The sequence below is a fragment of the Lissotriton helveticus genome, chromosome 7 (genome assembly GCF_964261635.1).
Source record: "Lissotriton helveticus chromosome 7, aLisHel1.1, whole genome shotgun sequence".
NCBI lineage: Eukaryota > Metazoa > Chordata > Amphibia > Caudata > Salamandridae > Lissotriton > Lissotriton helveticus.
Genome location: NC_136068.1, coordinates 1,917,933,557 through 1,917,957,280, shown reverse-complemented (window position 1 = coordinate 1,917,957,280; position 23,724 = coordinate 1,917,933,557). Strand labels below are relative to the sequence as shown.

General features: G+C 43.2%; 1 protein-coding gene across 1 annotated transcript in view; it reads right to left on the bottom strand.

The window, feature by feature from the left end:
• LOC144767868 (killer cell lectin-like receptor subfamily F member 1) overlaps positions 1–23,086 on the bottom strand; it is a 224,998-nt gene extending 201,912 nt beyond the window's left edge. The window contains exon 1 of the mRNA XM_078651226.1: positions 22,840–23,086. Coding sequence (XP_078507352.1) covers positions 22,840–22,975 — 136 coding nt within the window. The 5' untranslated portion in view covers positions 22,976–23,086. The remainder of the gene's footprint in view (positions 1–22,839) is intronic.
• Between the last annotated feature and the right edge of the window lie 638 nt (positions 23,087–23,724).

Genomic DNA, 23,724 nt, shown 5'->3' with positions numbered 1-23,724 from the left:
CTACAGGAGCCAGCCCAGGAGCTGGACAGACAGATGTCTGTGAGGCCACCTTCGATCACACCCCAGCAGAGGAATGTCTGTCCATCCAATAAGAGCCAGCCCTGGACCTGGACAGACAGATGCCTGTGAGGCCACCTTGTATCACACCTCAGCAGAGGAATGTCTGTCCATCCTATAAGAGCCAGCCCTGGAGCTGGACAGACAGATGTCTGTGAGGCCACCTCGCATCACACCCCAGCAGAGGAATGTCTGTCCATCCTATAAGAGCCAGCCCTGGAGCTGGACAGACAGATGCCTGTGAGGCCACCCTGCATCACACCCCAGCAGAGGAATGTCTGTCCATCCTATAAGAGCCAGCCCTGGAGCTGGACAGACAGATGCCTGTGAGGCCACCTTGCATCACACCCCAGCAGAGGAATGTCTGCCCATCCTATAAGAGCCAGCCCTGGAGCTGGACAGACAGACGTCTGTGAGGCCACCTTGCATCACACTCCAGCAGAGGAATGTCTGTGCATCCTATAGGAGCCAGCCCTGGAGCTGGACAGACAGATGTCTGTGAGGCCACCTTCGATCACACACCAGCAGAGGAATGTCTGTCCATCCAATAAGAGCCAGCCCTGGACCTGGACAAACAGATGTCTGTGAGGCCACCTTGTATCACACCACAGCAGAGGAATGTCTGTCCATCCTATAAGAGCCAGCCCTGGAGCTGGACAGACAGATGTCTGTGGGGTCACATTGTGTCACACCCCAGCAGAGGAATGTCTGTGCATCCTATAAGAGCCAGCCCTGGAGCTGGACAGACAGATGTCTGTGAGGCCACCTGTGTCACACCCCAGCAGAGGAATGTCTGTGCATCCTATAGGAGCCAGCCCTGGAGCTGGACAGACAGATGTCTGTGAGGCCACCTTCGATCACACCCCAGCAGAGGAATGTCTGTCCATCCAATAAGAGCCAGCCCTGGACCTGGACAGACAGATGCCTGTGAGGCCACCTTGTATCACACCTCAGCAGAGGAATGTCTGTCCATCCTATAAGAGCCAGCCCTGGAGCTGGACAGACAGATGTCTGTGAGGCCACCTTGCATCACACCCCAGCAGAGGAATGTCTGTCCATCCTATAATAGCCAGCCCTGGAGCTGGACAGACAGATGTCTGTGAGGCCACCTTGTGTCACACCCCAGCAGAGGAATGTCTGTCCATCCTATAAGAGCCAGCCCTGGAGCTGGACAGACAGATGCCTGTGAGGCCACCTTGCATCACACCCCAGCAGAGGAATGTCTGCCCATCCTATAAGAGCCAGCCCTGGAGCTGGACAGACAGACGTCTGTGAGGCCACCTTGCATCACACCCCAGCAGAGGAATGTCTGTGCATCCTATAGGAGCCAGCCCTGGAGCTGGACAGACAGATGTCTGTGAGGCCACCTTCGATCACACCCCAGCAGAGGAATGTCTGTCCATCCAATAAGAGCCAGCCCTGGACCTGGACAGACAGATGTCTGTGAGGCCACATTGTATCACACCTCAGCAGAGGAATGTCTGTCCATCCTATAAGAGCCAGCCCTGGAGCTGGACAGACAGATGTCTGTGGGGTCACATTGTGTCACACCCCAGCAGAGGAATGTCTGTGCATCCTATAGTAGCCAGCCCTGGAGCTGGACAGACAGATGTCTGTGAGGCCACCTTGATCACACCCCAGCAGAGGAATGTCTGTCCATCCTATAAGAGCCAGCCCTGGAGCTGGACAGCCAGATGTCTGTGGGGTGACCTTGTACCACACCACAGCAGAAGAATGTCGATCCGTCGATCCTATAAGAGCCAGCCCTGGAGCTGGACAGACAGATGTCTGTGAGGCCACCTTGTATCACACCTCAGCAGAGGAATGTCTGTCCATCCTATAAGAGCCAGCCCTGGAGCTGGACAGACAGATGTCTGTGAGGCCACCTTCGATCACACCCCAGCAGAGGAATGTCTGTCCATCCAATAAGAGCCAGCCCTGGACCTGGACAGACAGATGCCTGTGAGGCCACCTTGTATCACACCTCAGCAGAGGAATGTCTGTCCATCCTATAAGAGCCAGCCATGGAGCTGGACAGACAGATGTCTGTGAGGCCACCTTGCATCACACCCCAGCAGAGGAATGTCTGTCCATCCTATAAGAGCCAGCCCTGGAGCTGGACAGACAGATGTCTGTGAGGCCACCTTCGATCACACCCCAGCAGAGGAATGTCTGTCCATCCTATAAGAGCCAGCCCTGGAGCTGGACAGACAGATGTCTGTGAGGCCACCTTGTATCACACCCCAGCAGAGGAATGTCTGTCCATCCTATAAGAGCCAGCCCTGGAGCTGGACAGACAGATACCTGTGAGGTCACCTTGTATCACACCCCAGCAGAGGAATGTCTGTCCATCCTATAAGAGCCAGCCCTGGAGCTGGACAGACAGATGTCTGTGAGGCGGATCACTGAAATATTATTGATGGAAAATATATTGAGTTGCCAAAATATCATTGACAAAATATCGACTACAATAATATCGAGTTTATATACTTATTTAACAAATGACAAAAATATCGAGTAAAAAATATCGAGTCTATAAAATATCGACTTCAGTAATATAGACAACAAATATATCGACTACAAATATATCGTTTTTAAGCTAAATAAACCTAACACTACAATAATATCGACAGCAAATATATAGACAACAAAAATATCGTCATTTTATGAATATCGACTTAGGATTATAAACATAAAATATGTAAAATACATTATAAATGGTCGTATAAAATACATTACACAATCATAATTACATAAAACATGTTAGATAAATATTTTTTAAACCATTTAAATGTGTTAACATTTTTCCAACATATCATTAAAACATTGCAATTAATATATACATATTTCGAAAAGATTATACATATATTATCACATTAATATTATATATATTTAATATAAAATAAATAACTAACCATCTTTAATGCATAACTCTTCACAAATCACCATTCCCACATCAACAAACAAACCAATTAATTGTAAAAAAATTCAAACTAGCCAATAAAATGCTCCCTTTCTTAAATCATCCAATTAAATGAGAGAACACAAAGCATAAACACTATATAAGAAGTACATGCCTACTACCATTTGCTGCTGCTAACTCTATCGAAAGAAGAAGGCAACACTTTGGCAAAATTGTTCCTGATGAATCTACATTACAAAAGAAGATTGCTACCAAATTAATCAAGTAAGTTAAACTTTTTTGTGGGAATACAGAAGTAGTAGTCTAAAAATGTAACTATATCTCCTAACTGTTTTAATAACATTTATTTCTCTCATTCTGCATTTCTTATATAGACATCTCCTAAACACATCAAAAAACGTGCTGCTATTTCTTTACCACTAATTACTGATTGTAAGTATATATAAATGTTCTCTAATACACCAACTGCTGTTATTAAAAACTATTTTGGAATAGCCATTCATTATTTACTCTATCTTCTTTACAGATATTCAGAAAACATCCTATTTCTACTCGACTAAATTTAAAAATGACACAAGTTAAACAAGTAAGTATATGTGTACATTTCCTAAAAGGGCCTAAAATACTAAAGCTATTTTCTAAACAGCATTTCTTGTTTACTCTATCTTCCTTACAGATATTCTAAAGACATCCTACATCTACTATACCAAAGGCAAAGACTACATAATTAAAAAAAGTAAGTATATTTTACATTTCATAAAAGACCCTAAATTGCTAAAGCTATTTTCAAAACACCATTTAATATTTATTCTATCTTCTCTACAGATATTCAGAATACATCCTACATCTACTCTATCTACAGCAAACACTACACAATTTAAACAAGTAAGTATATGTATTTACTTCCTCAAAGTCCCTAAAATTATAAATCTATTGACTCATAAGCATTTCTTGTTTATTCTACCTTCTCTACAGATATTCACATTACAACCTGCATCTACTCCACCAAAGGCAAACACTCAACAATTTAAACAAGTAAGTATATCGAATAATTTCACAAAAAAGATTAAAAAGCTTAATATAATACAGCTTTCTCCTAGAAAATAATCATTATTTTTTTAGAAATTCACTTATATTTTATAAATGTTCATACTAACAGGAAAACAAGAAGAACAGAAAAGAAATAAATTGAAAACACAGTTTCTGCATTTCACAAAACAAGCTATACCAACTGTAAGTATAACAGTGAAATATAAATGTGTCAAACTATAACTAAATTATTGTACATTTAAACATGTTTCTTTCTAATCTTTCCTAGACAAACTAATACAAAATGACTGAAGGTGCAGATTTTGTAATGTAACAGAAAAATAAATTGTTGTTATGTTATATGGGGTATGTTTATAATCAAGAAAGACAAACAGGAAGAAAAGTATTCTGGAAATGTACCAAGTACTATTCAAACAAATGCTATGGTAGGGCTACTACTGAAGACACAAATGTATTATCTACCAGCGAACATAATCACCCCCCCAATGTCACAGAGATAGAGATAAAGGATGCTTTAGAAACTATAAAAACAGCTAGCACAGGGAGTGACAAACCTACCACACAAATCCTAAAAGAAGTACTGTTAAAAATTCCTGCCCATGCTTCAGGGCAGCTACCCTCAATTGACTCCCTTAAACGCACAATAACACGCACTAAAAGATTAACTACCACTACTCAACCTAACCCTACAACTTTTGAAGAAATAATAATTTCCCCAGAAATGAGCGTAGCACACAGTAATGAGAAATTTTTACTTTTTGACAATGAAAGCCCCACCAACAGAATTATCATGTTTGCAACTGCAACAAATTTAAGAAAAATACAACAATGCGACCAATGGATGATGGATGGGACTTTTAAACCATGTCCCAAACCATTTTATCAACTATATACCATTCATGGATTATATCATCACTACAATATCCCTTTTATTTACTGTTTGTTACCTAACAAACAACAAAATACATATATAGAAATATTAAATTTTATCAAAAATGAAATCAATAATTATTTTCCCCAAAAAATAATTATTGATTTCGAAATTGCTATGATCAATAGCATTTTGAAAACATTTCCCCACACAGCTATCCAAGGTTGCTACTATCACTTCAACCAAAGTATATGGAGACATCTCCAAAAATCAACTTTAAGCATTCAATACTCAACTGATAGCAACTTTGCATATCAAGTTAAAAAATTAATAGCACTAGCCTATGTTCCAATTACTGATGTAGCGGAACACTATAACTTACTAATTGACAGCACATACTACAAAAAGTATGAAGACAAACTGGCCCCACTACTGGACTATTTTGAGGATACTTGGGTGGGAAGGTTACATAGATCTGGGCACCGACGCCAACCTAAATTCCACATACCTTGGTGGAATGTATATCTAAGTACATTAAACCAAGAGGCAAAAACGAATAACAGTGTGGAAGGATGGCACAATGCATTCCAAGCTACCACTAACAGAGCAAAACCCACCTTCCTAAATCTAATACAATCTTTAAAAAAAGAACAAAGCTACCAAGAACTAAGGATAGAACAATCTGTTACACAAATTGGCCCTAAACTAACAAAACAAACAAAACAAATGTTCAGACTCCTGCAAAGCCAAGTGACCCTATATCCTTCAACCAGAGGTTTAGAATACCTATCACTGATAGCTAAAAGCCTACTATAAAGTATCATACCAAAACTAACAAAAACTTCTGATAATTACAGAAATTGTGAAATCCATAACATTTTCCATTTAATCATAAATAATACATATTTGTTTAATATATTTGTTACATTTTAAAAAACATTTACTTAACAATATGCAATATTTATAATATTAAACATTGCAATGACATTTAAATCGACATTTCCCACCCAAATAAAATAAATGTGAAAAACGTACAATTTATGTAGCAGAAGAAGAGGTCATCCAGCCACGTATAATCCATACAATACCTTACAATCAGTACAAATCCTATTTCGGAAACCCTCAAAAATCCGAAAATAATATAATTTACCTTAAAAACGCTTCAGGAAATCCCGATAATACAAGTGTGGACACTTTATTATTTAAAGTGATATACACACAGCTTGTAAAAAATAAATTACGCATATTCTTCTCCCAATGCAATGCGACACCCTACAAATATCCCGAAAATTAGTAAAAGATTACAAAAATCACTCCAGTAAACGCGGAGTAAACAAAGTGTGTTAAATTCATTTAAAAAATGAACAGACACACACTTAGTTAAAAAAAATAAGCACTATGGGGTCCATTAGGATGTCGGGCGGATTGCCTCCGCCAGGGTGGCGGCGGAGGCAATCCGCCCGACAAGCACTCCCGTTTTCCCCTCTGCCAGATTAGGATGGCGGAGGGCACAGCGGCGGACGGAAAGACCGTCCGCCGCTTTACCGCCGCGGTCGCAAGGCGACCGCGGCGGTAATGGATTAATATGGTGGCGGTGTCCAATGGACACCGCCAGCCATATTACAATGGCACAAAGTAGAGGCCTTTCCGCGGCGGCAATGCCGCCACGGAAAGGCAGGCGGGGATTGCTGCGGGGGCCCCCTGCAGGGCCCCCAGGTTCACACCACTGTCAGGGGGCACATGGGGGGTACCTATGGTACCCCCCCACATTTGCATATGCAAAGCGGCAGGCACCGCGCGGTGCCTGCCGCTTTGCATATGCAAATGCAAAAAAGCATTTTTAGCATTGTGGCGGGCGGTGCAGAGTGCACCGCCCGCCACAATGCTAAAACTACAGGATGTGCCCGCCACTGTGGCGGGCACATCCTAATTCCCCCCACGGGACCCCCGCCCTTATGGCGGGCGGTCCCGTTCCCCACTATGGTGATGGGCGGACAAAGACCCCCTAAGTTATCGTAATCCATTCCAAATGAACAACCATAAAAACCCGAAAAATCGTGAAAAAGATTAAAAATCGCTCCAGGAAATCACGAAAAAAGGAGATAGATGTTAAAATATTACATTTATTTGTAATACAAGCTTATCTCCCAAAAAAAAACGCATCCTTCCATGAAATAATACTGCGAAGTTCCGGTACCTGTAAAAAAACATACATTAAGTAACCCACCCACACAAACACCCAAAGATTCCAAAATACACATTAAAATTTATGTAAAACATGTTCAAACACATATCCTAAGCATCAAAAAATACTAGGCCTCTAACATACACGACGCCTCGGTAAAAACGAAGTTTCACCTAAAACATACCAAAACGACGACTACATACAGACAATAACTCTAAAAACGTCGAATATAGTCTCAAACACTACTACTCTCTACGAAATATTAGTTAAAATTCCCCTTACCTTTCTCAACGCGAAGCAGCTTCCAACCGCGATCTTCTCCCGTCCTGAATGAAGCAAAATAACCTTACGCGGTCAAAAAGTAGTCCCCTTAAACTATATTAGTAAGGTAAACATAATAAATACAATGTTCTAATAAGAAATAAAATACATACACAAACTTATAATTTCTAATAAAAATATGTAACACTAATTACCATTTATTTAGCTTACATATCCATTCTTAATTAATATTAAATAATATTTATAGAATATTATTAAATATTAATATTACTTAAATATATAAACTTTATAATACATATCTTTTAAATATTTAATGTTAAATGATATTTATTATAAATAATTTGTCTTTTATTTAAGTAAATGTAGAAATTTATTTTATTTGTAAATTAATAGTATAAATAAATAATTTGTATTATTTATTTATATTATTAATATAATTTAAATACATCAATAGGAAATAAATACTATAACAACTCTAAAATTGATTTACTATTTTCAGAATGTATATTGTTTTATTGTAACAAATGTTATAATTATTTTAAAATTGTAAATTAATTTTAATAATTAATATAATATAATAATTATTATTATTAATTATCCCAACAATGTATGTAAATTTAAAACCTTTATTTTAAAACATTATATCCAACTAAGTCATTGTTTTACTATTTCATATAGTATTAGGAATAATGTTTTTCTCCTAAATATTTGTATATATATAACAAGAATTATTAATTTTTTATTGTTTATTAAGAACATTGTATGTAATATCTATCAAAGTATTTTACAATGTTTTTTGTATAATATCTTTAAAACATATATTTACTTTCTTATGAGTTTATAATAATCTATATATCAAACATGTATATTTAATAATATTAATATATAATATATTAACATTATTAAATAAATATTGAACAGTCTGTTAAAAAAATTGATTACAATTTGTTCTAAATATATCAATTTGTCACCCAAATATAAATATGTTACACATTATTATGTTTTGTATAAATACAGTACAAAAGATATGTTTAGAAAATGTACATTTATAAATTACAATAAATGTAAATGAACACATCCTATTTTCCTAACTACTTATATTGAATATTAATTGTTTAGACTATTGTACTGTACATGTTATAAATACAAATTGAGAATAAAACTTTTAAAAACATCCATGTGTACTTATTTTCCTAAGATTATAACACAGTCATGTAAATTTTTCTGTGAGGGTGCTGAACACTGACCAATTATATTTTACTATTCCTAGTCCAGTCAGACAAATATCAGGGAAGGTGCTGAACACTGACCAATTATAAGTTACTATTCCAACTCCAGTCAGACAAATATCAGGGAAGGTGCTGGACACTGACCAATTATAATGGATGTATGACGTTACAACGCATACTTTTACAACACATACCTTTACATCAACATTTTTACAAAGCAAAAACCATTACACAACGCATGTATTTACAATGCATGTTGTTACAACGCAGTTACCTTTACAACGCATACCATTACAACGTAAGTATTGTAAAGTATATATTAATTTTTTAAATGTAAATTAATTGAAATTAATATAATTTAATTTAATATAATTTAATTTAATTTAATTTCATTTAATTTATTTAATTTATATTTAAATGTATTTTATTTTTACCCTGTACCCCTGTACCCCAAAAACCCAAAACTGACCTGGCCTGAACCCTTAAAATACCCCTTTACCCAAAAACTAAAAACTGACCCTGAACCCTAAAAATGCCCCTTTACCCAAAAGCTAAAAACTGACCCTAAACCCTAAAAATACCCCTTTACCCAAAAACTAAATACTGACCCTGAACCCCAAAAATACCCCTTTACCCAAAAACTAAAAACTGACCCTGAACCCTAAAAATACCCCTTTACCCAAAAACTAAAAACTGACCCTGAACCCTAAAAATACCCCTTTACCCAAGAACTAAAAACTGACCCTGAACCCTAAAAATACCCCTTTACCCAAAAACTAAAAACTGACCCAGAACCCTAAAAATACCCCTTTACCCAAAAACTAAAAATGGACTCTGAACCCTAAAAATACCCCTTTACCCAAAAACTAAAAACTGACCCTGAACCCTAAAAATACCCCTTTACCCAAAAACTGAAAACTGACCCTGAACCCTAAAAATACCCCTTTCCCCAAAAACTGAAAACTGACCCTGAACCCTAAAAATACCCCTTTACCCAAAAACCCAAAACAGACCCTGAACCCTAAAAATACCCCTTACAAAAACCCAAACATATTACATTTTAAATATAATTACATACTTACCAATACTTACGTTGTAATGGTATGCGTTATAAAGGTACCTACGTTGTAAAAACATGCGTTGTAAATACATGCGTTGTAATGGTTTTTGCGTTGTAAAAGTTTCGTTGTAATGGTAGTGCGTTGTAAAGGTTGTTTCCCATTATAATTTACTTTTCCAACTCCAGTCAGGCATATATCAAGGTAGGTGTTGGACACTGATTCTAAATAAATGTTCCCACATATATTTTGTGATTTACACTATATATAATATATTTGATCATTTAGTATTTTTTATATAGAACACCAACTAACATATAGCATTAAGTCGAAAAAACCCTTTGAAGGTAAGGGTTAGATGAATGCGTGTGCTGATGGCGAAATCAATAATGGGGCACCTTCAAGTTCATTACAGTGTTCCCATCAGAGTTCCATCCTATACCGCCCTACATCATTTGGGAAAGCCACCATAAGTACACAAGGGGAGACCCAATGTACGATTTGGCGCAGCGTAAGCCTGGTGGTGAACAATTACCCAATGAACTATGTACAGCAGGTCGGGATCAGGAAGTAACTAGTAAGCAGTGCTAAATGATAAAGAAAATAAAGAATTTATTTCAAAACGGTGGTGATTTAAAAAGGGGTAGAAGAAGGAAAATAAATTTATTAACAACCTTCTGCTCCCACTCTCTAAAAACAGTGCAAATGGTAGTGTCAACAAATAACTACCTGGACAGTTCTCATAGTCTGGGTCGACATGTTTCTGCAGCTTTACCTGTGCCCCAGGGTCACCTACTGCTTCGTCAGGACCTAAGTTGCTACTGCTGGATTAGTGCCTCATAAACACGGAAACTCAAAAGGTTATAATAAATGTCACCTGTGATTCTCCCTCTATTAAGGAGAATGTTGCCCCACCTCACCCGGCATTAGCTCAGGTAATACGGAGCCCCGCTCTATCCGTCGGTACTCCAGACATCCAACTGGGCTGTCTGTGGGATGTCTGGAGTACCGACGGATAGAGCGGGGCTCCGTATTACCTGAGCTAATGCCGGGTGAGGTGGGGCAACATTCTCCTTAATAGAGGGAGAATCACAGGTGACATTTATTTTAACCTTTTGAGTTTCCGTGTTTATGAGGCACTAATCCAGCAGTAGCAACTTAGGTCCTGACGAAGCAGTAGGTGACCCCGGGGCACAGGTAAAGCTGCAGAAACATGTCGACCCTGACTATGAGAACTGTCCAGGTAGTTATTTGTTGACACTACCATTTGCACTGTTTTTAGAGAGTGGGAGCAGAAGGTTGTTAATAAATTTATTTTCCTTCTTCTACCCCTTTTTAAATCACCACCGTTTTGAAATAAATTCTTTATTTTCTTTATCATTTAGCACTGCTTACTAGTTACTTCCTGATCCCGACCTGCTGTACATAGTTCATTGGGTAATTGTTCACCACCAGGCTTACGCTGCGCCAAATCGTACATTGGGTCTCCCCTTGTGTACTTATGGTGGCTTTCCCAAATGATGTAGGGTGGTATAGGATGGAACTCTGATGGGAACACTGTAATGAACTTGAAGGTGCCCCATTATTGATTTCGCCATCAGCACACGCATTCATCTAACCCTTACCTTCAAAGGGTTTTTTCGACTTAATGCTATATGTTAGTTGGTGTTCAGTAGTTTGAAGGGACATAGCATTTTTGGTCGTTAAATCTCCCTTTTTTGACCCCCCCTAGTGATTGTTGTATTTTTTATATAAAAACTTTTATTTTTGGTAATATTTTATTTTAAAAATATTAATTTTAATTAATATTTTTATTCTAAATGTTTTAAATTTATGTGCAAATTTGTATCTTGTATGACCTATTTTTGTAATTATTTTTCACATATTTAATTATTTTATTTGTGTTATAAAATAATATTTATGTTATTTTCTGATATTTTTTATTTGTATTTGTATCCTTTTTATTTTTTTATAATCTGTTTTTTAATGTATCTGTATATTGTTCTAAAATTAAATAGATTTAACTACTTCTTACATATTTTATGATTGTAATTCTTATATCTTTTTTCTTCTTCATTTCTTAGCAAAACATTTTTTTTATTAATATTTGATAAAATGATTAATAATTATTTATAAATATTATTTTATTTTATAAATATTTGATTAAATTAATAATACTTATGTATAATTATTAATTTGTTTGAAAGTATTTGATAAAAATATTAATATGAATTTATAAATATTAAAAGATTTTTTTTAAATATTTTTAATTATTTTTAAATAGGTATTTTACATATATTATCCCATATTTATATATTTTTTTCCTATTTTTTTTAAAAATTTTATATAAAATTTTACTTTTTTTAAAAATATTTTCTATAAAATAATAATATTTATAAACATTTGTATTTTTTTAATTTTATACTACATTTATAGATTTTTACACTTTTTATTACATATTTTTAAATTACTCCCCACCCTTATCCCCTATTAACCCAACATCCCGCTCCTAAACATTAACATTAATTTCTATATTTATATAAATATATATCTAATTTTCTAACATATATTTTATTAACTTTTTTTAATTTATTTACAATTTTTGAGTAGATTTTTATATTATTAAATAAAAAAAACATATTTTCTGAAATTTTTTTTTTTAAATTTTTTTTTTAAATATACAAATATTTTATAGATTTTTACACTTTTAATTACATATTTTTTAATTACTCCCCACCCTTATCCCCTATTAACCCAACATCCCGCTCCTAAACATTAACATACATTTCTATATTTATATAAATATATATTATTTTTTATATTTATTAATAATATTTTATTAACATTTTATCTATACTTTTTCGATATTTTTTACTATTACTACATATCGATATTAATACTACTCGATATTTTTGACTCGATATTTTTGTACTCGATATTTTTTTCACATTAAATAATACAAAATTTTCTACTTCGATATTCTTTTTTTCGATATTTTCCTATACTCGATATTTTTGACTCGATATTTTGTCCTTTCGATATTTTGGAGTCGATATTATGACTAGTTACCCTGTGAGGCCACCTTGTATCACACCTCAGCAGAGGAATGTCTGTCCATCCTATAGGAGCCAGCCCTGGAGCTGGACAGACAGATGTCTGTGAGGTCACCTTGTATCACACCCCAGCAGAGGAATGTCTGTCCATCCTATAAGAGCCAGCCCTGGAGCTGGACAGACAGATGTCTGTGAGGCCACCTTGTGTCACACCCCAGCAGAGGAATGTCTGTCCATCCTATAAGAGCCAGCCCTGGACCTGGACAGACAGATGTCTGTGAGGTCACCTTGTGTCACACCCCAGCAGAGGAATGTCTGTCCATCCTATAAGAGCCAGCCCTGGAGCTGGACAGACAGATGTCTGTGAGGCCACCTTGTGTCACACCCCAGCAGAGGAATGTCTGTCCATCCTATAGGAGCCAGCCCTGGAGCTGGACAGACAGATGTCTGTGAGGCCACCTTGTATCACACCCCAGCAGAGGAATGTCTGTCCATCCTATAAGAGCCAGCCCTGGAGCTGGACAGACAGATGCCTGTGAGGCCACCTTGCATCACACCCCAGCAGAGGAATGTCTGTTCATCCTATAAGAGCCAGCCCTGGAGCTGGACAGACAGATGTCTGTGAGGCCATCTTGTGTCACACCCCAGCAGGGGAATGTCTGTCCATCCTATAAGAGCCAGCCCTGGAGCTGGACAGACAGATGCCTGTGAGGCCACCTTGTGTCACACCCCAGCAGGGGAATGTCTGTCCATCCTATAAGAGCCAGCCCTGGAGCTGGACAGACAGATGTCTCTGAGGCCAACTTGTGTCACACCCCAGCAGAGGTATGTCTGTTCATCCTATAGGAGCCAGCCCTGGAGCTGGACAGACAGATGTCTGTGAGGCCACCTTGTGTCACACCCCAGCAGATGAATGTCTGTCCATCCTATAGGAGCCAGCCCTGGACCTGGACAGACAGATGCCTGTGAGGTCACCTTGTATCACACCCCAGCAGAGGAATGTCTGTCCATCCTATAAGAGCCAGCCCTGGACCTGGACAGACAGATGTCTGTGGGGCCACCTTCGATCACACCCCAGCAGAGGAATGTCTGTCCATCCTATAGGAGCCAGCCCTGGAGCTGGACAGACAGATGTCTGTGAGGCCACCTTGTGTCACACCCCAGCAGATGAATGTCTGTCCATCCTATAAGAGCCAGCCCTGGAGCTGGACATACAGATGTCTGTGAGGCCACCTTGTGTCACACCCCAGCAGAGGTATGTCTGTTCATCCTATAAGAGCCAGCCCTGGAGCTGGATAGACAGATGTCTGTGAGGCCACCTTGCGTCACACCCCAGCAGAGGAATGTCTGTTCATCCTATAAGAGCCAGTCCTGGAGCTGGATAGACAGATGTCTGTGAGGCCACCTTGCGTCACACCCCAGCAGAGGAATGTCTGTCCATCCAATAAGAGCCAGCCCTGGAGCTGGACAGACAGATGTCTGTGAGGCCACCTTGTATCACACCCCAGCAGAGGAATGTCTGTCCATCCTATAAGAGCCAGCCCTGGAGCTGGACAGACAGATGTCTGTAAAGGCCACCTTGTCTCACACCCCAGCAGAGGAATGTCTGTCCATCATACAAGAGCTAGCCCTGGAGCTGGACAGACAGATGTCTGTGAGGCCACCTTCGATCACACCCCAGCAGAGGAATGTCTGTCCATCCTGTAAGAGCCAGCCCTGGACCTGACAGACAGATGCCTGTGAGGTCACCTTGTGTCCCACCCCAGCAGGGGAATGTCTGTCCATCCTATAAGAGCCAGCGCTGGAGCTGGACAGACAGATGCCTGTGAGGTCACCTTGCATCACACCCCAGCAGAGGAATGTCTGCCCATCCTATAAGAGCCAGCCCTGGAGCTGGACAGACAGATGTCTGTGAGGCCACCTTGCATCACACCCCAGCAGAGGAATGTCTGTGCATCCTATAAGAGCCAGCCCTGGCGCTGGACAGACAGATGCCTGTGAGGCCACCTTGTGTCACACCCCAGCAGAGGAATGTCTGTCCATCCTATAAGAGCCAGCCCTGGACCTGGACAGACAGATGTCTGTGAGGTCACCTTGTATCACACCTCAGCAGAGGAATGTCTGTCCATCCTATAAGAGCCAGCCCTAGAGCTGGACAGACAGATGTCTGTGAGGCCACCTTGCATCACACCCCAGCAGAGGAATGTCTGTCCATCCTATAAGAGCCAGCCCTGGAGCTGGACAGACAGATGTCTGTGAGGCCACCTTGTATCACACCCCAGTAGAGGAATGTCTGTCCATCCTATAAGAGCCAGCCCTGGAGCTGGACAGACAGATGTCTGTGGGGCCACCTTGTATCACACCCCAGCAGAGGAATGTCTGTCCACCCTATAAGAGCCAGCCCTGGAGCTGGACAGACAGATGCCTGTGAGGCCACCTTCGATCACACCCCAGCAGAGGAATGTCTGTCCATCCTATAGGAGCCAGCCCTGGAGCTGGACAGACAGATGTCTGTGAGGCCAGCTTGTGTCACACCCCAGCAGAGGAATGTCTGTTCATCCTATAGGAGCCAGCCCTGGACCTGGACAGACAGATGTCTGTGAGGTCACCTTGTGTCACACCCCAGCAAAGGAATGTATGTCCATCCTATAAGAGCCAGCCCTGGAGCTGGACAGACAGATGTCTGTGAGGCCACCTTGTATCACACCCCAGCAGAGGAATGTCTGTCCACCCTATAAAAGCGAGCCCTGGACCTGGACAGACAGATGTCTGTGAGGCCACATTGTATCACACCCCAGCAGAGGAATGTCTGTTCATCCTATAGGAGCCAGCCCTGGAGCTGTACAGACAGATGTCTGTGAGACCACCTTGTGTCACACCCCAGTAGGGGAATGTCTGTCCATCCTATAAGAGCCAGCCCTGGAGCTGGACAGACAGATGTCTGTGAGACCACCTTGTGTCACACCCCAGCAGGGGAATGTCTGTCCATCCTATAAGAGCCAGCCCTGGAGCTGGACAGACAGATGTCTCTGAGGCCACCTTGTGTCACACCCCAGCAGAGGAATGTCTGTTCATCCTATAGGAGCCAGCCCTGGAGCTGGACAGACAGATGTCTGTGAGGCCACCTTGTGTCACACCCCAGCAGATGAATGTCTGTCCATCCTATAGGAGCCAGCCCTGGACCTGGACAGACAGATGCCTGTGAGGTCACCTTGTATCACACCCCAGCAGAGGAATGTCTGTCCATCCTATAAGAGCCAGCCCTGGACCTGGACAGACAGATGCCTGTGAGGTCACCTTGTATCACACCCCAGCAGAGGAATGTCTGTCCATCCTATAAGAGCCAGCCCTGGACCTGGACAGACAGATGTCTGTGGGGCCACCTTCGATCACACCCCAGCAGAGGAATGTCTGTCCATCCTATAGGAGCCAGCCCTGGAGCTGGACAGACAGATGTCTGTGAGGCCACCTTGTGTCACACCCCAGCAGATGAATGTCTGTCCATCCTATAAGAGCCAGCCCTGGAGCTGGACATACAGATGTCTGTGAGGCCACCTTGTGTCACACCCCAGCAGAGGAATGTCTGTTCATCCTATAAGAGCCAGCCCTGGAGCTGGATAGACAGATGTCTGTGAGGCCACCTTGCGTCACACCCCAGCAGAGGAATGTCTGTCCATCCTATAAGAGCCAGCCCTGGAGCTGGACAGACAGATGTCTGTGAGGCCACCTTGCGTCACACTCCAGCAGAGGAATGTCTGTGCATCCTATAAGAGCCAGCCCTGGAGCTGGACAGACAGATGTCTGTGAGGCCACCTTGTGTCACACCCCAGCAGAGGAATGTCTGTCCATCCTATAAGAGCCAGCCCTGGAGCTGGACGGACAGATGTCTGTGAGGCCACCTTGTGTCACACCCCAGCAGATGAATGTCTGTCCATCCTATAAGAGCCAGCCCTGGAGCTGGACAGACAGATGTCTGTGAGGCCACCTTGCATCACACCCCAGCAGAGGAATGTCTGTCCATCCAATAAGAGCCAGCCCTGGAGCTGGACAGACAGATGTCTGTGAGACCACCTTGTATCACACCCCAGCAGAGGAATGTCAGTCCATCCTATAAGAGCCAGCCCTGGAGCTGGACAGACAGATGTCTGTGAGGCCACCTTGTCTCACACCCCAGCAGAGGAATGTCTGTCCATCATACAAGAGCTAGCCCTGGAGCTGGACAGACAGATGTCTGTGAGGCCACCTTCGATCACACCCCAGCAGAGGAATGTCTGTCCATCCTATAAGAGCCAGCCCTGGACCTGACAGACAGATGCCTGTGAGGTCACCTTGTGTCCCACCCCAGCAGGGGAATGTCTGTCCATCCTATAAGAGCCAGCCCTGGAGCTGGACAGACAGATGCCTGTGAGGTCACCTTGCATCACACCCCAGCAGAGGAATGTCTGCCCATCCTATAAGAGCAAGCCCTGGAGCTGGACAGACAGATGTCTGTGAGGCCACCTTGCATCACACCCCAGCAGAGGAATGTCTGTGCATCCTATAAGAGCCAGCCCTGGAGCTGGACAGACAGATGCCTGTGAGGCCACCTTGTGTCACACCCCAGCAGAGGAATGTCTGTCCATCCTATAAGAGCCAGCCCTGGACCTGGACAGACAGATGCCTGTGAGGCCACCTTGTATCACACCTCAGCAGAGGAATGTCTGTCGATCCTATAAGAGCCAGCCCTGGAGCTGGACAGACAGATGTCTGTGAGGCCACCTTGCATCACACCCCAGCAGAGGAATGTCTGTCCATCCTATAAGAGCCAGCCCTGGAGCTGGACAGACAGATGTCTGTGAGGCCACCTTGTATCACACCCCAGTAGAGGAATGTCTGTCCATCCTATAAGAGCCAGCCCTGGAGCTGGACAGACAGATGTCTGTGGGGCCACCTTGTATCACACCCCAGCAGAGGAATGTCTGTCCACCCTATAAGAGCCAGCCCTGGAGCTGGACAGACAGATGCCTGTGAGACCACCTTCGATCACACCCCAGCAGAGGAATGTCTGTCCATCCTATAGGAGCCAGCCCTGGAGCTGGACAGACAGATGTCTGTGAGGCCAGCTTCTGTCACACCCCAGCAGAGGAATGTCTGTTCATCCTATAGGAGCCAGCCCTGGACCTGGACAGACAGATGTCTGTGAGGTCACCTTGTATCACACCCCAGCAGAGGAATGTCTGTCCATCCTAGAAGAGCCAGCCCTGGAGCTGGACAGACAGATGTCTGTGAGGCCACCTTCGATCACACCCCAGCAGAGGAATGTCTGTGCATCCTATAAGAGCCAGCCCTGGAGCTGGACAGACAGATGTCTGTGAGGCCACCTTGTGTCACACCCCAGCAGAGGAATGTCTGACCATCCTATAAAAGCCATCCCTGGAGCTAGACAGACAGATGTCTGTGGGGTCACATTGTGTCACACCCCAGCAGAGGAATGTCTGTGCATCCTATAAGAGCCAGCCCTGGAGCTGGACAGACAGATGTCTGTGAGGCCACCTTGCGTCACACCCCAGCAGAGGAATGTCTGTCCATCCTAGAAGAGCCAGCCCTGGAGCTGGACAGACAGATGTCTGTGAGGCCACCTTGTGTCACACCCCAGCAGAGGAATGTCTGTCCATCCTATAAGAGCCAGCCCTGGACCTGGACAGACAGATGTCTGTGAGGCCACCTTGTATCACACCCCAGCAGAGGAATGTCTGTCCACCCTATAAGAGCCAGCCATGGACCTGGACAGACAGATGTCTGTGAGGCCACATTGTATCACACCCCAGCAGAGGAATGTCTGTTCATCCTATAGGAGCCAGCCCTGGAGCTGGACAGACAGATGTCTGTGAGACCACCTTGTGTCACACCCCAGCAGATGAATGTCTGTCCATCCTAGAAGAGCCAGCCCTGGAGCTGGACAGACAGATGTCTGTGAGGCCACCTTGCGTCACACCCCAGCAGAGGAATGTCTGTCCATCCAATAAGAGCCAGCCCTGGAGCTGGACAGACAGATGTCTGTGAGACCACCTTGCGTCACACCTCAGGAGAGGAATGTCTGTTCATCCTATAGGAGCCAGCCCTGGAGCTGGACAGACAGATGTCTGTGAGGCCACCTTGTATCACATCCCAGGAAAAGGAATGTCTGCCCAACCTATAAGAGCCAGCCCTGGAGCTGGACAGACAGATGTCTGTGAGACCACCTTGTATCACACCCCAGCAGATGAATGTCTGTCCATCAAATAAGAGCAGCCCTGGAGCTGGACAGACAGATGTCTGTGAGGCCACCTTGTGTCACACCTCAGCAGAGGAATGTCTGTTCATCCTATAAGAGCCAGCCCTGGAGCTGGACGGACAGATGTCTGTGAGGTCACCTTGTATCACACCTCAGCAGAGGAATGTCTGTTCATCCTATAAGAGCTAGCCCTGGAGCTGGAGAGACAGATGTCTGTGAGGCCACCTTGTATCACACCCCAGCAGAGGAATGTCTGTCCATCCTATAAGAGCCAGCCCTGGAGCTGGACAGACAGATGCCTGTGAGGCCACCTTGCATCACACCCCAGCAGAGGAATGTCTGTCCATCCTATAAGAGCCAGCCCTGGAGCTGGACAGACAGATGCCTGTGAGGCCACCTTGCATCACACCCCAGCAGAGGAATGTCTGCCCATCCTATAAGAGCCAGCCCTGGAGCTGGACAGACAGACGTCTGTGAGGCCACCTTGCATCACACTCCAGCAGAGGAATGTCTGTGCATCCTATAGGAGCCAGCCCTGGAGCTGGACAGACAGATGTCTGTGAGGCCACCTTCGATCACACCCCAGCAGAGGAATGTCTGTCCATCATACAAGAGCTAGCCCTGGAGCTGGACAGACAGATGCCTGTGAGGTCACCTTGTGTCACACCCCAGCAGAGGAATGTCTGTCCATCCTATAAGAGCCAGCCCTGGAGCTGGACAGACAGATGTCTGTGAGGCCACCTTGTGTCACACCCCAGCAGAGGAATGTCTATCCATCATACAAGAGCTAGCCCTGGAGCTGGACAGACAGATGCCTGTGAGGTCACCTTGTATCACACCCCAGCAGAGGAATGCTGGTCTTTAACTAGCAGCTTTGGGGGCTGTGGAGCTGGGGCCCTCAAGCAGCCTCCGTTCACTTCCTTCCACTTAGACTGTCATGGCGCTGAGGGGGGACGGGGAGTGGGAGAGAGACAGCCATGTCCAGCCTGGAAGAGACATCTTCAGAATGAAGTGTGAGACCCTGCAGCTTGCTGGGCAGGAGACCACCAAGGGTGCGTGTGACAGAAGCAGGGACGGGAGGTGGGGAACGAGAATGTAGAAAGACACAGACCTTCTAGCCTACAACGCAATAACAATAGACATTGGCAAAAACCAATAGGTTTGACATTTGTTTGGCTTGCAAATCGGGTGTGTAGATGTTTCACTAGAAGCACTGTGGAGAGAAGACAGGCAAAATATATTTGAAAAATTGATGCTACAGAAAAGGATACAACTGTTTTGGTAGCATCCATTTGCTAAAAGGTCTTGTCAGTGCTCGCTTTCCAGTGTTGTTAGGCTGCTTGCAAAAACAACAGTTGATGGACAGAATGCAGAACAATGTCATACATTCACCCCAGTACAGAGATCTGAGCCTAAATCCATCATTTTTTTGCACTCCACACCACCCCAGTTCAGACATGGCCATATGCAAATCAGCCTTGACCCTGTGCCTCATGGGAACAGTCCAGCCGGAACTGCCAATCCATGTCTTTCCTGGACCGGAATCAAGCATCCTAGGACCGGTTTCTGGCAATCAGCTGTCTTTAGCCAGGATAGCTTGACTCCAGTGGTGTGGAGAGCATGGGACTCACGTCTGAACATACCCATCCTACTTGGAGTGACAAATGCAAAAACAACAGTTGATGGACAGAATGCAGAACAATCTCATACATTCACCCCAGTACAGAGATGTGGGCCTAAATCCATCATTTTGGGCGGCAGGTAATAGTCCTTTTTAATGTATATTGAATTATTAGTTAACTGTTGTTTGCAGTCATCTCTAAATTAGCCAGGCAGACTGTCACAAGTGCCAGTGTTGACAATTAAATGTCGGTGCCGAGCACTGGAACCCACCAGCTCAAATTTAGCACTGACATTGATCCACAGCTTTGGCTGTAACCAATATAAATGTTACCAACACATTCATTGATCCTTGGCGTGGGCTGTAACCCATGTAAATGTTTACAGTACAACTCATTGATCCGCAGCATCAGCTATAACCATTGCAAATGTTTACAGAGATACTCATTGATCTGCAGAATGGGCTGTCACCAATACTAATATTTACAGAGATACACATTGACCAGCTTGGGCTGCAACCCATACACATGTTTACAGTGTGGCCTGTAACAAATCCAAATGTTTACATCAACACTCATTCATCATCAGTGTGGCCTATAACCAATACAAATGTTTACTGATGCATCTATTGACTCACAGCTTAGGCTGCAACCCATGCAAATGTTTAAAGAGACACTCAATGGTCCACAGCGTAGGCTGTAACCCATATAAATGTTTACAGAGGCACACATTGATCCACAGATTGGGGTCTAACCCATACCTGTTTACAAATACATTCATTAATTCATAGCTTTGGCTGTCACTCATACAAAAGTTTACAGGGACACTCATTGATCCATCGCTTGGGCTGTCACCCATACAAAAGTTTACAGGGACACTCATTGACCCATCGCTTGGGCTGTCACCCATACAAAAGTTTACAGGGACACTCATTGACCCATCGCTTGGGCTGTCACTCATACAAAAGTTTACAGGGACACTCATCGACCCATCGCTTGGGCTGTCACCCATACAAAAGTTTACAGGGACACTCATTGATCCACAGCTTGGGCTGTCACTCATACAAAAGTTTACAGGGACACTCATTGACCCATCGCTTGGGCTGTCACTCATACAAAAGTTTACAGGGACACTCATTGACCCATCGCTTGGGCTGTCACTCATACAAAAGTTTACAGGGACACTCATCGACCCATCGCTTGGGCTGTCACCTATACAAAAGTTTACAGGGACACTCATTGATCCACAGCTTGGGCTGTCACTCATACAAAAGTTTACAGGAACACTCATTGACCCATCGCTTGGGCTGTCACCCATACAAAAGTTTACAGGGACACTCATTGATCCACAGCTTGGGCTGTCACTCATACAAAAGTTTACAGGGACACTCATTGACCCATCGCTTGGGCTGTCACTCATACAAATGTTTACAGGGACACTCATGGATCCATCGCTTGGGCTGTCACCCATACAAAAGTTTACAGGGACACTCATTGGTCCACAGCTTGGGCTGTCACTCAAACAAGTGTTTCAGAAACACTCATTTGTAAACAATACATGTTTTTAGAGAGACACTCATTGATCCACAGCTTGGGCTGTAACCAATACAAATGTTTACAGGGACACTTTGTGATCCGTAGCCTGGGTTGTAACCAATACAAATGTTTACAGAGACTCATTAATTAGCTGCGTGGACTGTGATCTATAAACATGTTTACAGCGACACTATTGATCTGCAGCATCAGCTGTAACCAATACAGATGTTTACAGGCACATTCATTGATCCACAGCTTGGGCTGTAACCAAGAGAAACGATTAGAAAGACACTCATTGAGCCACAGTACGGCTATGACAATACAAATGTTTACAGAGACACTCATTGATCAAGAGCACGGAATGAAATCAATACAAATGTTTACAGTCACTCAGACACTCAGCAGAGAAAAGATCAAAGAACAAGGAGTAGAGGTGAGCTGGGGTAGGGAGGAGCAAAAAGGGTAGAGTCGAAACATAACAGAAAGGGACGCCAGAGAAAGAAGATAAAAGTAGGAGGCAGGGTTAAAGAGGACAATAAGAGAGAAGAAAGAAACCTGGAAACAACTGGGTAAAGGAGAGCTGGGAGACATACTAGAAGTTGAAAGGGTAAGGAATGACCTTCATAGGGTTAATCTAACTCCCTGTGTTCGCACCCTCGAGTTCGTGAACTTCTTTATACCTCACTCCCGTTTACATATTTAAAGAGTTTTTATTCATCTTACCTCTGCTGACCTTTGACTCATCTACCTGCGATACATGACGCAAGCTGCTTTTCAAGATGGACGCTTGGGGGTCTTGTCCCTGGCCGCCCTCTTCTCCTCCGCCCAGTGCATCGTATTCTTGGTACCTCTTCTCCATTCCTGGAGGGGATGGACAGCCAGCAGCTCAAGTTGTCTGCGTCAGTGAGGCTTCGGCGATGGTGTCGTTCCACTGTCTGTGGTGTGTGAGGAAGTGGTTATCTCTGCTGCTGAAACAAAAAAATTGTGGTCACCGAAGAATGCTTTGAGAAGTGTGAAGGCGAAACGCAGTAGGACCACTGAGTATGTTACTGGCCAGGCTGAGAGCTGACACTTTGGATCCCTCCAGCGCCACTAAATAGAAGTGTGCGATAGACGCAGGTCATTGTTTTAAAACTATATGTCGCCAGATTGGGGGCAGGAAGGCATTGACAACCACTGGCCGCACCTTAAAGGTCAATCGACAGTGGAGGCAAACACTATTGATGCAATATCAGAGACCATTGTAACGTGCCATGAGAGTAAGGCGGGGGCGGGGGTGTGGAGGGGTGTCTGGCCACCTTCAAGATTTAAATCCCCTCGAGCTCTGAGAGGCCTTTGGAAAACATTGGAATGTTGCTCTGCGGGCCTTTACCGGCCCGTAGAAGCAGGGAGCACTCCAATGTCTGCAATGGAGCTTCCAATGTTCTACTAAAGCATGATGCCTATTGTGGTGCAGAACCTCACACAAATAACAGGCTCTCAGTTTGCCAGGTACTTCTATTACAGCAGTAGGAGCCTCCTTGTCACCTGTGGAATCTGCAACCAGTGCTGGTTTAAGAGTCATCAGAGTACCCTGAACAACATGAAGTTGAATTATTTATTTGTTAT